The following is an 18,780-nucleotide window of genomic DNA, read 5'->3' on the forward strand; positions in this document are numbered from 1 at the left end:
TCTTCCTCTTCCACCCCCCACATCCTCATGGTCCCTACACCTCACTGTTCAGAACGGCTCCCTGATCTTCTGCAGAGGCTTTATGAGGGGCTGGAGGGGTCAGGAAAATCCCCTTGCTCAAGCTTCCCTTTTCTCTTGCTGTTTGTGATGTAAGCTAGCATTAATGATAGTGATACTGAGCTGTCATACAGTTATGGAGAAAGGCTTTAAAGTGCACAACACACACTACATGGCTGCAATCCTATAACTTAGGTTCAGCTTGTACAATTATAGTTGATTCAGAGGCCTTGTGCAAGGAACCTACTTTCCCCAAAGATTGGGCTTTCTACACTAAGGAAAGTGATGGGAAAATATCCTGGGAAAGGTAGGATAGCTGCTGTTAAGATGGATTTGGCAGCATCAAATGGCTGAGACTGAATTTTGAGAGGCTGTGTACCACCAAAATGCACATGTCTGGACTGTGGTTAAGAAAGTGAAATACCTGGGGATAAATATGACAGCAAAAAATGTGAATTTATTTAAAGATAATTATGAAAAATGCTGGTCAGAAGTGAAAAGAGATTTAGAAACATGGTCAAATTTGAAGCTTTCTTTGTTGGGCCGGATTGCAGTTATAAAAATGAATGTATTGCCTAGAATGTTGTTTTTGTTTCAAACATTGCAAGTTGTGGACAAGATGGACTGTTTCAAGAAGTGGCAGAAAGATATTTCCAGATTTGTCTGGCAGGGCAAAAAGCTCAGAATAAAATTTAAGATTTTAACTGATGTAAAGGAAAGGGGGGGCTTTGCCCTGCCGGACTTCAAACTTTACTACGAATCAGCAGCCTTTTGCTGGTTGAAAGACTGGCTGCTTCTTGAGAACACAGACATTTTGGATTTGGAAGGTTTTAACAATACCTTCGGGAGGCATGCATATTTGTGGTACGACAAGGTTAAGGCTCATAAAGCATTTAAAAATCATATTGTCAGGAAAGCATTGTTTAATGTTTGGATAAGATACAAAGATTTATTGGAAAATAAAACCCCAAGGTGGTTGTCACCAATGGAAGCTAAAGCTTTCAAAAGACTTAACATGGAGTCCAAATGGCCAAAATATTGTGAGATTTTGGAACAAGAGGGAGACAAATTGAAATTGCAGAGCTTTGAGAAATTAAAGAGTAAAGTACAAGATTGGCTTAATTGTTGTTGTTGTTTAGTCGTTTAGTCGTGTCCGACTCTTCGTGACCCCATGGACCAGAGAACGCCAGGCACCTCTGTCCTCCACTGCCTCCCGCAGTTTGGTCAAACTCATGCTGGTAACCTCGAAAACACTATCCAACCATCTTGTCCTCTGCCGTCCCCTTCTCCTTGTGCCCTCCATCTTTCCCAACATCAGGGTCTTCTCCAGGGAGTCTTCTCTTCTCATGAGGTGGCCAAAGTACTGGAGCCTCAGCTTTACAATCTGTCCTTCCAGTGAGCACTCAGGGTTGATTTCCTTCAGTATGGAGAGGTTTGATCTTCTTGCAGTCCATGGGACTCTCAAGAGTCTCCTCCAGCACCATAATTCAAAAGCATCAATTCTTCGGCGATCAGCCTTCTTGATGGTCCAGCTCTCACTTCCATACATCACGACTGGGAAAACCATAGCTTTAACTATACGAACCTTTGTTGGCAAGGTGATGTCTCTACTTCTCAAGATGCTGTCTAGGCCTGTCATTGCCCTTCTCCCAAGAAGGCTTCATTACTATCAGATAATGAAGGTTTATAAATTGGATTAAAAAATTGGATTCCAGGTGGAAAAATCGAAATTAGAAACAGAATTGTTAGAACCCAAAACAAAGAATTTGTCAAGAATGTATAACTTGCTGTTGAAATGGAATACTCAGGATGAAACTGTTAAATCTGCTATGATAAAATGGGCACAAGATGTTGGACATAATATTATGTTTGCAGACTGGGAACAGTTGTGGACCACCGGTTTGAAATTCACGGCATGTAATGCCCTAAGAGAGAATATTATGAAAATGATTTACAGGTGGTACATGACTCCAGTCAAGCTTGCAAAAATTTATCATTTCCCCGACAATAAATGTTGGAAATGTAAAGAGACTGAAGGTACATTCTTTCACCTTTGGTGGACGTGCCCAAGGATTAAGGCCTTCTGGGAAATGATTTATAATGAAATGAAAAAGGTATTTAAATATACCTTCCTGAAGAAACCAGAGGCCTTTCTCCTGGGCATGGTCGGCCAATTGGTGTCAAAGAAGGATAGAACTTTCTTTATGTATGCGACAACAGCAGCAAGAATTCTCATCGCAAAATACTGGAAGACACAAGATTTACCCACTCTGGAGGAATGGCAGATGAAGATGATCGATTACATGGGATTGGCAGAAATGACCGGCAGAATCCGAGACCAGGGAAAAGAGTCGGTGGAAGAAGATTGGAGGAAATTTAAAGATTATCTACAGAAATATTGTAAAATTAATGAATGTTAGAATGATGTTGGATGGAAATTAAATGGTTACCAGCTGCAATGTAAAGGTGGAATAATAATTTAAAATAAGCTATACTAAGTCGTAACAAGGATTTGCTGAATTAAGAATTTGAACTGGAATACAAAAGGGGGAGATGAGAGGAGGTCTGGGACATAAGGTAATGGAAATAAGAAATGGGAATTATATTTGTTTTGTTTTAATTGTGTATTTGTTTGTTGTTTTTTCTTTTTGTATTAAATTGGAAAACTGTAATAAATATTTATTAAAAAAACAAAAACAAAATGCACATGTCTGCAGCATGGACTGTAATTTGCACCTCCCAGCAACCTCAGAAGCTCATGCAATGAGAAAGCTGCAGTTATTTGGTCCGTGATCAGTGTGTTGGGTGCCATTTTCCCCAGCAGTTGCCTTTCCTGCACCACATGGGTGCCTTCTGCAGACAGCAGGGAACACATTGAACTTTCTGCAATGTTACTATAGGTGTGGAGGGGAAGGAAAGGCGGATCTGATCTTTCAGCTGCCACCAGCTTGATCTTTGTTTGACTCTGGGCTGTGCACCGCTTTCAAAGACCAGGTGAAGAAGTCGCTTTTGCGTTTGGCATTATGCAGCTCAGTCTTTGAGTGGCAGTTGGAAGATACCCCACATGTTTCTCAGGCTGTATTTATGCTGACTTCCTCTATCCTACAAATTGGCTTAATGGCTGATTTGTCTCTCCAAGGAACCTGGGATCTGTCTATGAAACAAGCATCAGCTAGAGGCCTCCTAACCAGTTGTAGCTCTAAGGCAGGAAATGCCAACCCAGTGCCCTCTATAACATGGTCAGGGATAAGTGAAGTTGTTGTCTGTGGTATCTGGGTGGCACCATCTTGACTTCCTCTGCTCTAGGGTTTGGGTGGGTTCAAGGTGTCCTCAGAAGATTGATTTTAAAATGTGGGAGGCACTGCTTCTCACTTGGACATCAGACACACCTCCCATTGGAATATGGAAAGTCACTTAATTTACCAGTTGGAGGAAAGGGAACTGTCTTATGCTCCTTTTGCCCATCCTCCCCCTACACTTGCAGTAAGGTTGGCACTGGCAATATCATGAAAGCACACAAACCAGGGATGCAGAATCTGTTGCCCTCATGATGTTGTTGGACTCACAAATTCTGCCAGCCCCTACCAGCACGGCCAATTGTCAGGGTTGAAGGGAGATGTATTTCAGCAACATCTGGAGGGCCATAGATGTCCAGAAGGATCATGCTGTGTTCCAGGAGCTGTCTGTTTATGAATGCCATCCTTGTCTCCTACTGAGGTCCATCCTAAACAGGTCTTCTTTGGGATGTCTCTTTGCAAAGAGAGCTGGGCACTGAACCTAGGGCACACCAGTTTCGAGGTGCAGAGAGGAGGGACGGCAGGTTGCTGAGCAGGACCATTGTCAGTCTGCTTGTGTGCACATGTTGCATTAGTTCAAGGCGGTTTGCAGATAGATGATAAATAAACAGCACCCAAACAAGAAACCAAGATCTCTGAGTTTAAAAGCGACCCAGAAGCAGCAGCAGATAAATCAGGCCAGATGGTTACAATATTAGACTAAAAAATATTTTAATCTCACACTGTGGCAACATTAAAAACACAGGCGCTGATTTAAAATGCCTTAGTGTAAATAAACACTTTCATCTGCTGCTCAAAGGGAATTTATCAGAGCAATTCACAGCTATTTAGATCTAAGTAGATACCCTTTGAAAAGAGAATTACGTTTCCTCAGGGGTTGTATTTCCTTATATTGGCAAGGGTATTTGGCCCTCACTGGTAATGGTGGTGCTGCCTCGATTATTTGACACCAGCTTCCAACTGGTAGTTGGCAGACAGAGCCAGCCTGGTGGTCCCCTGGTCTCAAGCCCCCCTTCAACCATGGGCTTAGCTCACTGGGTCATCTTTGACTTAACACCATCTCTCAGCCCAACCTCCCTCACAGGGTTGTCTCAGGGATATACGGAGGAGAACTGTGAAAGCCATCATTGAGTACCTTGGTGAAAAGGCATAGTATGAACAGAACAAAATAAAGAAAAGTCACATCCTGTGGCTTTGTAGTTGCTGTTCATTTATTGCCCGTCTCTCTACCCATTTTGCTATATTTAAGTGTTTGGTGAAAAGTGGTTCTGAGTGCCTAACGCCCCCACCCCTCTCCCACTCTTTTTTCTTATAGATCCGAAGACGTCGCCCAACTCCAGCTACCTTGGTCTTGAGCAGTGACCAGTCATCTCCTGGTGAGAGCCAAAACATACTCATCCATATTTGGGGGTGTCTCACTAATTTGTGGGAGCAGCTTCAGAAATAAACAAGGAGACCTTTGTCACAGGGGCTGTTGCAATGTTGAGGCATTTTATTGGCCCAGAAGATGCCCTATGGATCCCTAACCTTGCTCTATCATGGGCAATGAGAACTGTTTTCTTGGCCAATTGTTCCCCTGAAGGGCATGTTATATGTAGTGCTGCCTCTGGAGATGGTTCAGAAACTTCAGCTGGTGCAGAATTCAGCGGCTATGTTGCTCCATGGGGCTAGACGGTTTAAGCATATTATACCAATCTTGGCCCAACTGCACTAGCCACCAATTAGTTTCTGGGTCTGATTCAAAGTGTTGGTCTTGACCTATAAAGCCTTAACCAGCTGATGACTGCAATACCTGAAGGACTGCCTTTCCCATATAAACCAGCCCAGACCCTACGGTCATCACCTGAGGCCCTTCTTTGTGTGCCTCCTCCAAGGCAGGTCCAGAGGGTGGCAGCACAAGAATGGGCCTTCTCTGTAGTGGCTCCCCGTCTGTGGAATTCTTTCCCCAGGGAGCCTTACCTGGTGCCTTCGTTATACACCTTTAGGCGCCAGGTGAAAACATTCCTCTTCAACCAGGCCTTTGGCTGACTGACACCCGATGCCCTTTTAAATGTGTTGTAGGGGGGTTGTTATGATTGGTTCTTATTTTTTATTATGTATTGGGGGGTATTGTATTTTTATGTTATGAGTCACCCTGAGATCTACAAATGGAAGGTGGTATGCAGATTTCATAAATAAATAAAATGTTGCAAGGTGTTTGTTGTTGGTCTGTGTCTCCCTGCCGGTTTTTTGAGAGGTCTTCTTCTTTTTTGGCAATCACTCGTAGCTGAGTAAGATGGACCTAGTGCAGGAAGGTGGGCAACCTACAGCCCTAGAGCTGCATAGGGCCTTCAGCTGAAATCTGTTACCTCACCCTGCCCTCAATAGTTTAGGACCAGGCTCTGTGAAGGACTTCCTGTACCCATATGCAGCTACCTGGACTTTAAAATTGGTCTCAGAGGTCTTGCTCACGTTTCCTTTCATCAAGATCTATTAAAGTGGCAGTGACTAGAGACAGGGTCTTCTCAGTGTTGGCTCTGCACCTGTGGAACTCCTTCCCGAGGGATATACATGCAGCTTCTTTCTATCACAATGCTCTGAAACACCCTCCCTGGGGCAGTGTCTTGCCCCTCTTGATTTCTTTCAACTGAGTTTTTTACCTGTTTTTCTTGTGGGAGGGTGACATGTTTTGTGGAGGTATTGCCTGTTTTTTGTGCATTTTTGGTTTTTATTTTGCAATGTGTGTTCAGTATTTTTTGACTGGTTCTTTGTGGGGGGAGAGATGTGGGTTCTGAGCATCACCAACATTTCTTTCTGTGAAATGGGCATTTTGTGATGCTCTCAACAGTTTTTTCTTAGATTTCCACATGCCCCCCTCTCTAGGTCCAGAATGTTTGCCCTCCCCCATCATTATTGCACATTGGAGTCCCAAGATGCTTTTGATAAATTTAGGAGAGAACCTCCAGAAAGTGACTTTTATGGCTGAGTGGGGATTTGAACCCTGGTCTCCAAGGTCCTAGTCCAGCCCTCTAACCACTACACCACAGTGGGTCTCTGGATATCCCTTGTGGGTTGCTGTCCCAAAGACAAGAGCGGGAAAATTCAGCTGAACTGGACAAACAGGAAAGCATCTTCTTTCTTAGCAGGGAGCAACATCTCTGGAAAAAGACCTCACTTCTTGTCTGTGCAGGCCTCTCCTTCCTTTCCTTTTCCTGTCAGTCTCCCATAGCTGCAGCCGGCCTGCACAAGACTTGACAGTCTCAGTCCCTGGTTGCATTCTCTGGCTTTTCTTGCATGCTGGATAATTGACCGCCTGTCTGACCTGTGTTTCTCTCCGCTTCCTTGTCTGTCTGAATATTTAGGAAGTTGTCATGGTGGATTGTTGATTTGGCAAATAACGCTGAGAGCAAGCAATAGTCAGCAAGCCAGGACATATTTTTGTTGGTGGGGGAAGGGAGGGTGACCGGAGAAGCCTCTGGTGCCAAAAGGGGCATTACTGTATTTTCTTAGATTAGGAGCTAGGAGGAATCTGGAGTTCAAAGCTGGACAACACTGGGATTTTAATGGGACTCATCCTAAGGCTGGCTCAGTTGGTTAGAGCGTGATGCTGATAATGCCAAGGTAGCAGCTTTAATCCCTGGACGGGACAGCTGCATATTCAGGTTGGACCAGATGATCCTCAGGGTCCCTTCCAACTTCTATGAATCTGTAAGGGCAGCCTGTGTAGATGACACCTCGATGGAGCTCAGTGGCAGAGCACCTCTTTGACGTGCAGGAAGTCTGTGGTTCTACTCCTGGCATCTCCAGGCAGGGCTGGGAAAGGGAGCCTGTCTGAAGCCCTGGAGAACCGCTGCCAGTCACCAGGCTTGATGTCTGATTTGGTGTAAGGCAGCTGCCTCTGGTCCACTAGGATTATATTGGGGTCAGAATTGGGAGTGGACCTTCTCACAATGACAGGACTGATCCAGGGGAATTTTGTACTTATTTGAATGCAACACCTGCCCCCCCCCAATGTGGGGGCTTATCGTCACCTTCATGGGGTAAGCATGGATTACTAAGGCGTGTTGAATTTTTAGACTTTCGAATTCCAAGAATGAGGGGTGCTAAAAAGTTGGGGAATTCAAAATAAATTTTGCTTAAATTAATTATTCTTGCTTGGTAAGTAAAATGTGTGTAAAATTGCATAGAAATCATTAACAATGATTGCCAAGTACTTGCAGTTATATTATTAATTAATTAATTAGCATTATCTGACATTTTCAAAAGGTAAAATTAAATTTATTTGGTTGTCTGAAAGCAGTTTATGTGTTTCTTCATCAAACTTATGAAGTTAACTGTTGTCCAATCATAAAAATAATAGCAGATTTTAATTAAAGGTAAAAGGTAAAGGTACCCCTGCCCGTACGGGCCAGTCGTGTCTGACTCTGGGGTTGTGCACCCATCTCACTCTAGAGGCCAGGGGCCAGCGCTGTCCGGAGACACTTCCGGGTCACGTGGCCAGCGTGACATCGCTGCTCTGGCGAGCCAGAGCTGCATACAGAAACGCCGTTTACCTTCCCGCTGGTAAGCGGTCCCTATTTATCTACTTGCACCCGGAGGTGCTTTCGAACTGCTAGGTTGGCAGGCGCTGGGACCGAGCAGCGGGAGCGCACCCCGCCACGGGGATTCGAACCGCTGACCTTTCGATCAGCAAGATTTTAATTACTCACATCCAAAAACATATTTTTAAGACCCCTCACTGAAGAAATTTATAAAAATTCAGTTTTACCTCTAAAACAACACACCCTAATAGATGACTCCGTCTGGCCCTGCAAGAATAGTGACTCTGCAACTGGAGACCCCCTCCTTGGATGGAACTGCGAAGATGCTCTTGCTCACCCTTAGAAGACCTCTTGGACCAATCCATTCTGTAAAGGAAAGTGTTGCTATCCCATTAAGGACACTGGCTCCTTCTAGCAAGCTGACAAATGTCAGCAACATTCTGCTGAGCATGCCAGACTTTGTAAAAGCAACCTCTCTTAAATGATCAGATATGACCAAGTCCCTCCAGGACTTCTACGGACATAGCATATTCCTAAAATCCTCAAGATTTTGGTGCCCCAGAGTGGGAAATGGGCAGCGCTGTTCCAGGAACAGTCTTGCTATACTTTTTTACTGGAGGGAAATATGCTTTGGCCTAGAGGGAGCTCTGTTTGAGCAGTCTATGAAAGGTATCCATCACATAATAAGGATGCATGGCAACATGGTTATTTACAAGATGTCCAAAGCAAAAAACATTGCACTGTATTGCTTAGGTGCTGGTGCAGCCTCTGATGCCAGCTGACTGAGCCGACATCATGGCATGGCAAGTCCATAAACATAACAATTGCTCAGGGAGAAAGAATGTCTGTAGTTCAGGTTCCATGAGGGAAGTGAAAGGTGTCAGCTTGGCTGAGCTTAAAACCCCTCGCATACAGAAGAAGCGGATACCTGTGGACCTCCAGATGTTGCTGGGCTCCTAATCAAAGGTCTATGAGAGTCACAATCCAGCAACATCTGGAAACCACAGGTTCCCCACTCCTGCTCTAGGGACAGGAGCTGAGAAAGAGGAACCTGAGGATAGTGGATCTTCTGGACAAAGGCAATGAAGAATTGAGGTGAGAAGGGGCCGACGAGAGAGGGAGCTCTGAGGAAGTGCTTCAGGTTAAGATGTAGGCTGCAAGGAATTGGAAAAGGGTACGGAAGGAATGCTAAGGGAGGTGGCCAAGGGTGGGTGACATAATAAGCAGTAGACTGGAAAGGAGGCACCCAAGGAAATAACTTCAGTACGGTGCCTTGGGACAGTAGTGGCTCAGCATTCATGGCAGGCAGGCAGGAAAGGGAGGAAGCCAAGAAGGGTCCAGTCTCTGTTTAGATACCCCCCCCCCCGCCAAAGGTCCTGAAAGGCAATTCTTGGCAAAAATGATAATATGGCATAACCGATCTATAAAACCCTTAACCATGAAAGTTCATGAGGCACAATCCAAGTGGCTTTGGAGCTTCAAGGCTTCAGAACAGGGGTCCTCAAACTAAGGCCCACAGGCCAGATTCAGCCCGCCAGGCTCGCCTGCAAGCCGAAACTCCACGCCGTGCGAAGACTGACAGAGCGAGCTCAAATTCGTTCCTCTCTGTGATGAGGGGAGACGCATCTGATCACCAACTGGATTTCTGCCTGTGGGCAGCCGTGACTGGACACAATTCTTATGTTCTTAGTGCTTATGAGATTATTTTGGCTTTCTGGAGGACTAGATGAATTGCTGTGTGTGTGTGTGTGTGTGTGTGTGTGTGTGTGTGTGTGTGTTTGTTTGGAGCTCAGGGTAGATTTATATACAGTATATACTGTATTTTTCCGTGTATAAGACGCCCCCATGTATAAGACATCCCCAAATTTTGGAAATTATTTTTTAGGAAAACAACCTAGCCTTATACACGAAAAATATGATATATGAAACAGTCTGTGATGTTTTGGATCTTTTTAGCTGTGGTATGTTTGGGCCGTAATCGGGGTGGGGTTTTTTGTTTTTGTTTTTTGTCTTTTTAACATTTTTCAAGTTGTGTTTAAACATTTCTTGTTACACTGCCCAGAGAGCCATGTTACAGGGCAATTAATGAATAAGTGAATGTAAGTTGCATGTATTGTATTGAGCAGACGTATAGCTGCCAGAGGTCCAACCTTCCATCCTCCCCAAGAGGGAGGAAACTTGGGATGCACAGGAATTCTGCTTATACGATATTGTATTAAACAGCTGCACAACATGGATAAAATGCAACTGGTGGTGATTTCTACCACCCCTGATTAAACAAAGTCCAGCTATCAGATTTCTGTCTCACATGCTGCTGTTAAAATGCACAGGAGCTGTGCTACGGCTTATTCTCTCTCTCTCTCTCTCTCTCTCTCTCTCTCTCTCTCTCTCTCTCTCTCTTGTTTCTGCAGTATTATTTGAGATATGGGATGCTGGTGGTGCTGTGGTCTAAACCACTGAGCCTCCCCGCAATGTTGCTCTGTCCCAGTTCCTGCCACCTAGCAGTTGAAAGCACACCAATGCAAGTAGATAAATAGGTACCACTGCAGCAGGAAGATAAACAGTGTTTCCATGCGCTCTGGTTTTCGTCATGGTGTTCCGTTGCGCCAGAAGCAGCTTAGTCATGCTGGCCACATGACCCAGAAAGCTGTCTGTGGACAAACACCGGCTCCCTTGACCTGAAAGCGAGATGAGTGCCACAACTCCATAGTCGCCTTTGACTGGACTTAACCATCCGGGGGTCCTTTACCTTTTACCTTTAATTGTTTGAGATACGTTATTGCTTTTCCTAGTTGGGTTGAGCTCCTGTATATTTAACAGTGCATGACAGGCAGAAGCCTGCTAACTGTATTCTTCATTCATACCTGGGGGGGATCTCTTCTATTTCTGCCTGCCATGCAGCTAAATGCACAGGAACACTCCTAGGAAAAATAGTTCACTTCTATGGTTGTTATAGGCATTTTGCAGCTACATGACAGGTAGAAATTCAACAAAATTCATCATATTTTTTTCAAAATATAGTCTGGCCTCCAACAGTGTCTGAGGGACAGTGAACTGGCCCCCTGTTCAAAAATTTTGAGGATCCCTGCATCAGAATCACTTCTGTGGTCTTCCTATTAGAGGACCAGGGAGATGGATTTTGTGTGTTCCGACTGAGACCCTCATGGGAACACCTGCATGCTCTAGGGCTAAGTAGAGCTGCTTATTGCAAATGTTTGTTGAATACCACCACGTGTATAGAAACTAGCCCACTGTGCAAAGGTAAAAGCACACTGGGTGCCCTCTGGCTGAAAAAGGTTCCCCACTCCTGTCTTAGGAAATGGGGCAGCTGATAATACAATATTCATTTGCATCACAAATCAGGAAAGTAATCAACACAGCCTGGGCAGGCATGGCCTTAGCTGCCTTCCCACTCTACTGGAGTGGGTGGGGGTAGGATGTTATGAACATTTGCATGCTATTGCATCAAGAAGGGTTACACGTGTGTGTGTGTGTGTGTGTGTGTGTGTGTGTGAATGATTTAGCAACAAAAAGCAGTTAAATTCCTCTAGCTGCATAAATTAAAGCTCTTTTATCTCAAGGCTAAGCAGCTCCCTGGAGCTGATAGGTGAACCCACTTTATTCTGCTGGTAATTGCTCAGTCTCCTTCACTCACTGCTTTGCAGCTATGATACTCTTTTAGAAACACAATGGAGGGAAGAAGGGGTTTGAATATATCACTCAGTAAGGAAGGTTCTGTGCTCCATCTCTTAGCATGAAAGGGGTCGGCCTCAGCAGTTGTGAGTCACGCTTCATCAGCCAGGAGAAAATATCCTCCTTGGAGAGATGGAAAGTGGCAAGAATGAACTCAAAGGTTAGGGCGGGTGGACTACCTCTGCTATGGTGGGCCCCCACCCCACCAGTCCTGGATAACTCCCCACCCTAACTTTTTTCATTTCAGCCCCACAATACATTTTGCTGCTGCCATTGTTAAACAACTGGCATTCAGAAAGCCGTGCCTGTCTGCTTCAGATCACAAAGATATCAGCCAGTAGATCCAGAACAACCTTCTGGCCACCCCTGAATTAGATGGCTATGCCTTCAATCATACATTCAGGCTAACTGGCCTTTTCCCAGCCCTTCTAGCACCCTGGAACGAGGTGATTTGTGCCGCTGATGAGCCTATCTTTCTATACAGCGGGGGGACGGACGGACGAGGGACATCCATGGATCTCCAGACATTACTGGACTATGACACCCATCATCTCTGACCATTGACCATGCTGACTGGGGCTGATGGGAGTGGGAGGGCTGCAGCTCTCCCACCCCTGTAATATAAGGTGTTCAGAAAATATTGGACTTGTTCACCATAAGGAGCCAATTTCTCCTACTACCTGGAGCCAGTTCTACCTGGAGCCAGCCCACCAAGTTCATTTTCAAAGTTAAGAGAAAGGTGATTTGCTTATGCTTGCTTGAACAAGCTGCACGTCAGATGTTTCAATGGTCTTATGTTCGCAGGAATGCAAGGAAAAGCTAGTTTATTCATGCTTCCTGTAGAGAAGGAATTGGGACCTTGTGGCCCTCAAACTCCCATCTGTCCCAGCCAACATGGACAGGGTGATGGGATTTGTAGTCCAGACACATCTGGAGGGCACCAGGTCCTTCATCCCTGCTGTAGAACTTGTCTGGCAGTGCCTTCCTCTAAAAACACCCTTGATTGCAAGATTATCATATGACTGTGAGTGCCAATCATCCTGGGCTAGACTGAATTTTCCTCCCTGCCAGGAATGCTCATTTGAGAACAGAAAATGCTGGGGTTGAATGAGGCCCCCAAAAAGGCTTTCTCTGCCTTTTTATGGGAGTTGCAAATGCAAACAAGATTAAACTTGCTCTGTGTTATTATCTAGCACATCTAAAGTGCAAGTCTTCTTCCTACCACACAAAGCAGATTGGCTGAGAGAGAAAATGCTGCAGTCTTGCAAGCGCACAACACATGGGCCTGTATCATGCTCTGATTACGGTTTCCACACAGTGTTTCTTCAACTCCCTCTCCTGACATAAACCAGCACCCCCCCTTCTGCCAGGAGGCACCTGTGTTTGATCTTCAAATGGAGCAGAGATAATCTGAAAGCCAAGAAATTACACGCTCCTCTTTGAGAATTCCAAAACCATCCCTTCCTCTGAGACCCAACAGGCACAGCAGCAGAAAAGAAGAAAATGTGTTTGTTAAATAGGGGGGGGGGGAGTATGCCACTGTATGGAGTCACTGCTACAGTGCACATAAATATTGAATGCTGTGCTGAGCCTCCTCTGGTAGCATAATATGAAGTCAGATCTCAGATGGAGGATATGTATAAACAGAGGTTCTGTTTCTGAAGGAGCAATTCTGAAGGCTAAACACAGGATCTCTGGTTTCCAGGGTTGGATCTTTTTGGCTGAAGATGGAATGTAGCATTTGTAAGGCAGTAGAGATGCTTTGGAAGTTCCTGGCCAGTATAAATGCATGTTTATTCTTCACCAGGAAGCAGCAAGTTATTAGATGGATTACTCAGTAGATTTCCCCTTTTAATGCCACATCTGTCTTCAGCCTGAGTGAACAGGTGGGGGTGGGATGGAGGAAAGACATGGACTGTCCAGATAGCCAAGACTGCTCCCTTTCCCCTTCCTGCCCCACACCACCAGCCCATACTCTTCTGATGCCAGTGGAAGCTGGCCTTCTGCATGGCCAGGGGCAGGGAGAGCATGCCTCCTTGCAGCAGAGGCGGATTTAGGGCCCCACACCTAGGGGGCGCTGCAGGGCATTGCAACCAAGACATAGTGAATTGAGTAAAATGGAAGGTGAGAGGGTGGGGGGAGGCTCTGAATTTTGGCCTTGCGGAGAAGGTGCCACTGAAATGTGAAAGACCCAAGTCCTTCCCTGTTGTCAGCACTGGAATAAGATACAGTGAGGCCCCAGGCCATGTGGAGTTTAAGAGGTCCGTAGCGGTGCTAAAATCAATGCTATTTTTGGTATATATTTTTGGTCCTATCAGAACAATTGTGTCTATTTTAGAGTCTCTTTCCCCAGTTTCCTTTAATTTTTTAAAAAGCCAATTATGTAAGACTTGAAATTCAGTAAAAATGTCAACTTAGTGTAAGTTTTACTCAGCATAGACCCACTGAAATTAATGAACATATGACTTGTTAGGGTTATTCATTTCAAAAGGTCTACTATGAATTTAGCTGAATGCAAACCCTCATATTTAGAGGTCATTCATAGTCTGAGGCCCTAACCTGTTGTTTGCTTAGGTTGCCCATAAATCCGCCACTGCCTTCGCTCCCTGGGAGTGGGCTGTTTTTCACTGCAGCTGCAGTACAGGAGAAAGGGTTAACCCTCCCTCATGCACCATGATTTTGAGCCTAATCTCCACCCCCACCCTGCCTCAGAAAAGTGGGGGAAGGTACAATTAATGCACTCACAATTCTTTTATTCTTTTAAGTGTCCATTTGGACCCTTTTCTCCATCAAATTCTCTATATTGCTTCTGGGCAGGTTTGCTTAACACTGCAGTTGTGCAGCGTCTTCAGACGTTGTAGGGGTTCTCGAGACTCAAAACCAAAGAGACAGTTTTTATGAAACACATTTTTCTCCATGATTATTCCTAAGCCTGTATATCTCACAAAAGGTGTATTTGTAGCTGACTTTATAAAAGAAAAAGCGGCACAGTTCAGATCATTGCTGAATGGGCCGTGCCCTCTGGCAGACTCTGTTTGGGTTAAGTCCCATTCCCTTACAATCTGTTTAATCCTGCTTGGTGTCTAGTAGCATGTTGGAGCTGTGAGTTTCTGGGATCCTGCCGGAATGGTTTCTGGTCTGCTGGAGTTACAGAAGGGGAGCCTGGTAGTCCAGCAGTGTTCTAGTTCCCATGACAACACCCTCTTACGTTTCCTGGGTGACAGAGCCGCTCCAAATTAGGTACCCTGTGTGGTGTGTGAAATATTAGAGGCTGTGTCAAATGTTTGTCTATTTAGCTTTCTATTTAGCAAAAGTCATGCTTTTGAAGGGGAAGATGCATCCTGAACACACCTATAATGTTGAAGTCATGGAGGGTAAATGAAGCAGCCCTCGTGAAGTATTGCCCTTATTCCTAACACATTGTTGTGCACCAACACTATCTCCAAGCAGTGCAAGATTCCAGGGGTTCCAGCCGTTTACCCAGGGTTCGTGTTTCCTTTGGGGAATGAGGCATGGCAGAGGCTGTGGTGTCTTTGTGATATATGGCTTCTTTACGCATATATACAACCTGAGCCTACAATGGAGGGGTTCCCAGCATCAACAACCTAAAGGGGTATTGTTTCTTTGATAGCTGCAACCATGGATTCAAGCAGAAATCAGCCATGTCTCTCTGACCCTCTGCTTGCTACTTTTTCCTCTCCCTCACATCACACAAAACTAAACTCTGAACTCTGGGTTTTGTTCTTATCACTATCTCATTGCTGGAGGAGGGACCCCACCCATTTGTCACCCACAGTGGCTTAGAGTGGGGGGCTGAGGGGTGTGTGGCCGGGACACATTTTAGGGTGGGGGTGCAACTAGGCACCCCATGATAGGCTCCCTCATTGGAGCCTGGCTCTGGTGGGCGAGGGAGCTGCCGAGCCAGTTTCCTTGCTCCCGGCTGCAGTAGCTCCGCTCCCGGGTCAAGCCTGGGGGTGGAGTGCAGGAGAGTCAGCAGCAGTGCTGCCTCTCTCCTCAACTGGGCTACGCGTGTGCCTGGCTGCAGCTCTACTCCTGGGTCAGGTCTGATGTTCGGATTAGTGATGTTCAGATCTGGTGTTCAGATGTCTTTCCCCCCCCCCCCTACCTCCTGTCCTGGGTAAAACTGATTAGCGGATGAGTTGGCAGGAAATACCTCTTTGGGCCCAATGAGGGAAATATTTTCTGTATTGGTTTTATTTTGTTTTTTGTTTTTTGGTTAAAAGTCAAAAGCAATGCTCAGTCAGTCCTAATTGCTTGTTTGCACATTCATCAGTCGTTCTTTTATATTTCTCTGACTAGGCATTCTCAGACCCATTGGGCTCCTGAAGAGAGTTGCAAAGCTCCGCAAAGGCCTCTCGTCCTGGGCCTCAATCAGCACCTTGAGCCACAGATAACCCTAATCCCCAAAAGTACTACAACAAAGAGAACCATAGAAACACAATAAATTGAACTGAATTTAATGAGAAGCAATTTCATCCATAAAATGAAACATTCCAAAAGTTTAATGAGCCACCACCACATTATAACAACATTATGGAAGAACTCCACTCAATACACTCTGAGAATCCCTGGGAGTTTTCTCATTCATGCTATCCTTCCCCCAAATAATCCTGGGCATTGTAGTTTGCCCCTCACAGAGCCGTAGTTCCCAGCACCATTACACTATAGTTCCCAGGATTCTTGAGGATAAGCAGTGTCTTTTGTGCATGATTTCCTGGGGAGCAGCCAAGGGCGTTACTTGCACCTATTTTGAAACAAGTGAAGCAGGTTTATCTCCTGACTGATTTGGTGACTCTCCCTGACTTGCCAAAATTAGGCCCCCTTCATCATGGCATGATTCTGTCTGCTTCTTTATTAACATGTTGCTCTTTTTCCCCTCCCTTGTGTCTCCTCTCCACACATACAAATCCTTCTCTCCCAGAAATTGATGAAGACCGGCTCCCCAACCCTCTTTTGAAGGTATGTATAACTTCTCCAAGGGGTGAGGAACTGAAGTCCAGTTTCATTTATCCAGCAAAATTGGGTGCTAAAGTATGTCCTGGATAGAACCACTTCAAGCTGCAGATACAGTTTTAAGGCACCCCCAGTGAAAATTCTCCATGCACAAAGAAAAATGAAATGTCAGTGAAAAGGTTCTCCCTGGTGTGCTAGCTTTCTGTGTGAAGAGGATGGGGGAGTTGTTTGTTGGCAAGCATTGACACAGGCAACCTTCTCCCTCCAAGCACCTGGTCCAGGAAAAGGCTTCATTGCTTGATCGTATAGTAAAGTGGTATTTATTTAACATTAATTTGGGGCGTGAGAAAGAAAGAATATTATCTTTCTAAGTCAATCCAAGTGCTTGGAAGGGTGCCTTCTGATCCTCACCAAAAGTCTTGCCATCACCACCAGCTCCACCACCTAATGCACATCCTTTCATTTCAGTTGGTATAAGTCCTCAGAAGAGCTACTGATCTCATGGTAGGAGGACAGAGGGAGCATTTGCCACTGCTGCTCCTCTTCCTTGACTTAAGAAGCAGTGGCAGGAACAATGTGCTTAAAGGAGAGTGTCGTGATGCTGCTGGCGGCAAGATCTGGTGTGGATGGGTAGGGGGGAGCTAACACTTCTTATGTCGTTTAGATTTTAATCTAGCCAGGGAAAAATTCCTGGCCTTGAAATATTTCCTAATGTGGCAAGTTTTAGGAGCTGCTAAAATTTTTCTCCAAACGTAGAGAGGTTCACCAGCATCTTCCACCTCCTATTGTCAGCTGATGGGCATGTGGGGACTCACCATGTACCATCAAAGGAGTAATCCAGAATGCACCTTAAGTTCCCAAATGTTCCTTTGAAGCCCCACCCATAACCACCTCACACCTGATGCCATAAATGATGTCAGGTGTAAGATGGGCTTCCACAGAACAGTCTCACAAGTCAAATGGGGAGGCCTGGCAATTTGGCCCATGTGCCCACAGGCTGCTCCCCCCTGCTTTAAGAGCCCCATAGTGAGTAGAAAGTCAACAGGTGCTGGTTTTCCTGACATGAGACTTCAGTGAATGGAGCTAAAGTTTTGCTCCAGAGTTTCCACCTAGGGGCTCATCAGGTATTTTCACCTCTCCCACCCCCACCCCCACCTTTCTTTACAGCCAGGAATGTCGATGTCTCCAAGGCAGAGGAAGAAGGTTTCTCGCACCACCCCCACCATGAAAGGTAACAGTGGCTGCAGTTTAGGGACTAGTTGACTCCAAGTGAAGGGCCCTGAATGGTTCTTGCCACTACCCAGCCTGAGCGTATTGCTTCACTCTGGGAAGGAATGGAGGTTTTTCTTAACTCCGTACGGATATTGGCAGTGCTTTGAAAGCAACAAGCTCTCTCGCTGCTTTCCCCCGCTCTGAAAGGCTTGGCACCATGTCTTTCTCTGCACTCTAGAGAAGATCAAGAGTTCTGTCAGTGAGGTTCTGGGTAGGATAGGCTAAACCCCTGCGTCTTCCCCACTCCATCAGCTTGGAGATGGGGGAGAGCGTTGGGGCTTACAGCCACAGCTCCTTCAAATGGCAGCATGTTTCACCCCCACAGTATTTCCCCCTTCTCTTTGTGAGGTAATGGCAGGGTCAGTAGCCAGCACAAGCTTTTGTCTGGCTGTCTATTGACTTGCTTGCTAAAAGCACTGAAGGCCCACAGATGGAATGGCTGTTTTTTCAAAGGTGTGCATGCACATGCGCGCACACAGACACACTGCTATGTCCCTTGCTTGGCAGTATCCCAGGAATGCCATCCTGTAATTAATGACATGGTGGTTTCAAAGAGATTAGCATTTATTTTTAAACAAGCATCCTCCAATTATAGGGCTGGAAGGTACCTTCAAAGGTCATCCAATCCATTCTGTTTCCCCCAACTGGTCTTAAGCCCATTTGCACGTAAACAGCCCCTGGCAGATGCTTCTCCCAACCTATTTTTACAAATGCTCATTCATGGCATTGCTCCAGAATATCCAACTCTTAAAGACGTGATCTACACCCATGGAAGACCCACACCTCCCCCCCCCCCAGTGGGTCTGTACCAATTTAAGATGGATTCCTGCATGTAGAACAGTTGCCAAGCTGATATCCGCTTGTAGTTGAACATTCTGAAGTGCCCACAAAGATGTCCTGTGTGATTCTTCTGTATGTGTGGATGGGTTCTAAGTTGTCTTTGTGTGTTCCCATCTACAATTTTCTTC

General features: G+C 45.5%; 1 protein-coding gene across 2 annotated transcripts in view; it reads left to right on the forward strand.

Moving 5' to 3' along the window:
* Positions 1–18,780, forward strand: part of PPP1R1A (protein phosphatase 1 regulatory inhibitor subunit 1A) — a 77,567-nt gene that overhangs the window by 49,714 nt on the left and 9,073 nt on the right. For both annotated transcript variants that reach the window (XM_081898209.1, XM_081898208.1), the window contains exons 2-4: positions 4,669–4,729; positions 16,509–16,546; positions 17,708–17,771. In XM_081898209.1, coding sequence (XP_081754335.1) covers positions 4,669–4,729; positions 16,509–16,546; positions 17,708–17,771 — 163 coding nt within the window. The remainder of the gene's footprint in view (positions 1–4,668; positions 4,730–16,508; positions 16,547–17,707; positions 17,772–18,780) is intronic.

Source organism: Podarcis melisellensis (assembly GCF_964234715.1).
Source record: "Podarcis melisellensis genome assembly, chromosome: 2".
Lineage (NCBI taxonomy): Eukaryota > Metazoa > Chordata > Lepidosauria > Squamata > Lacertidae > Podarcis > Podarcis melisellensis.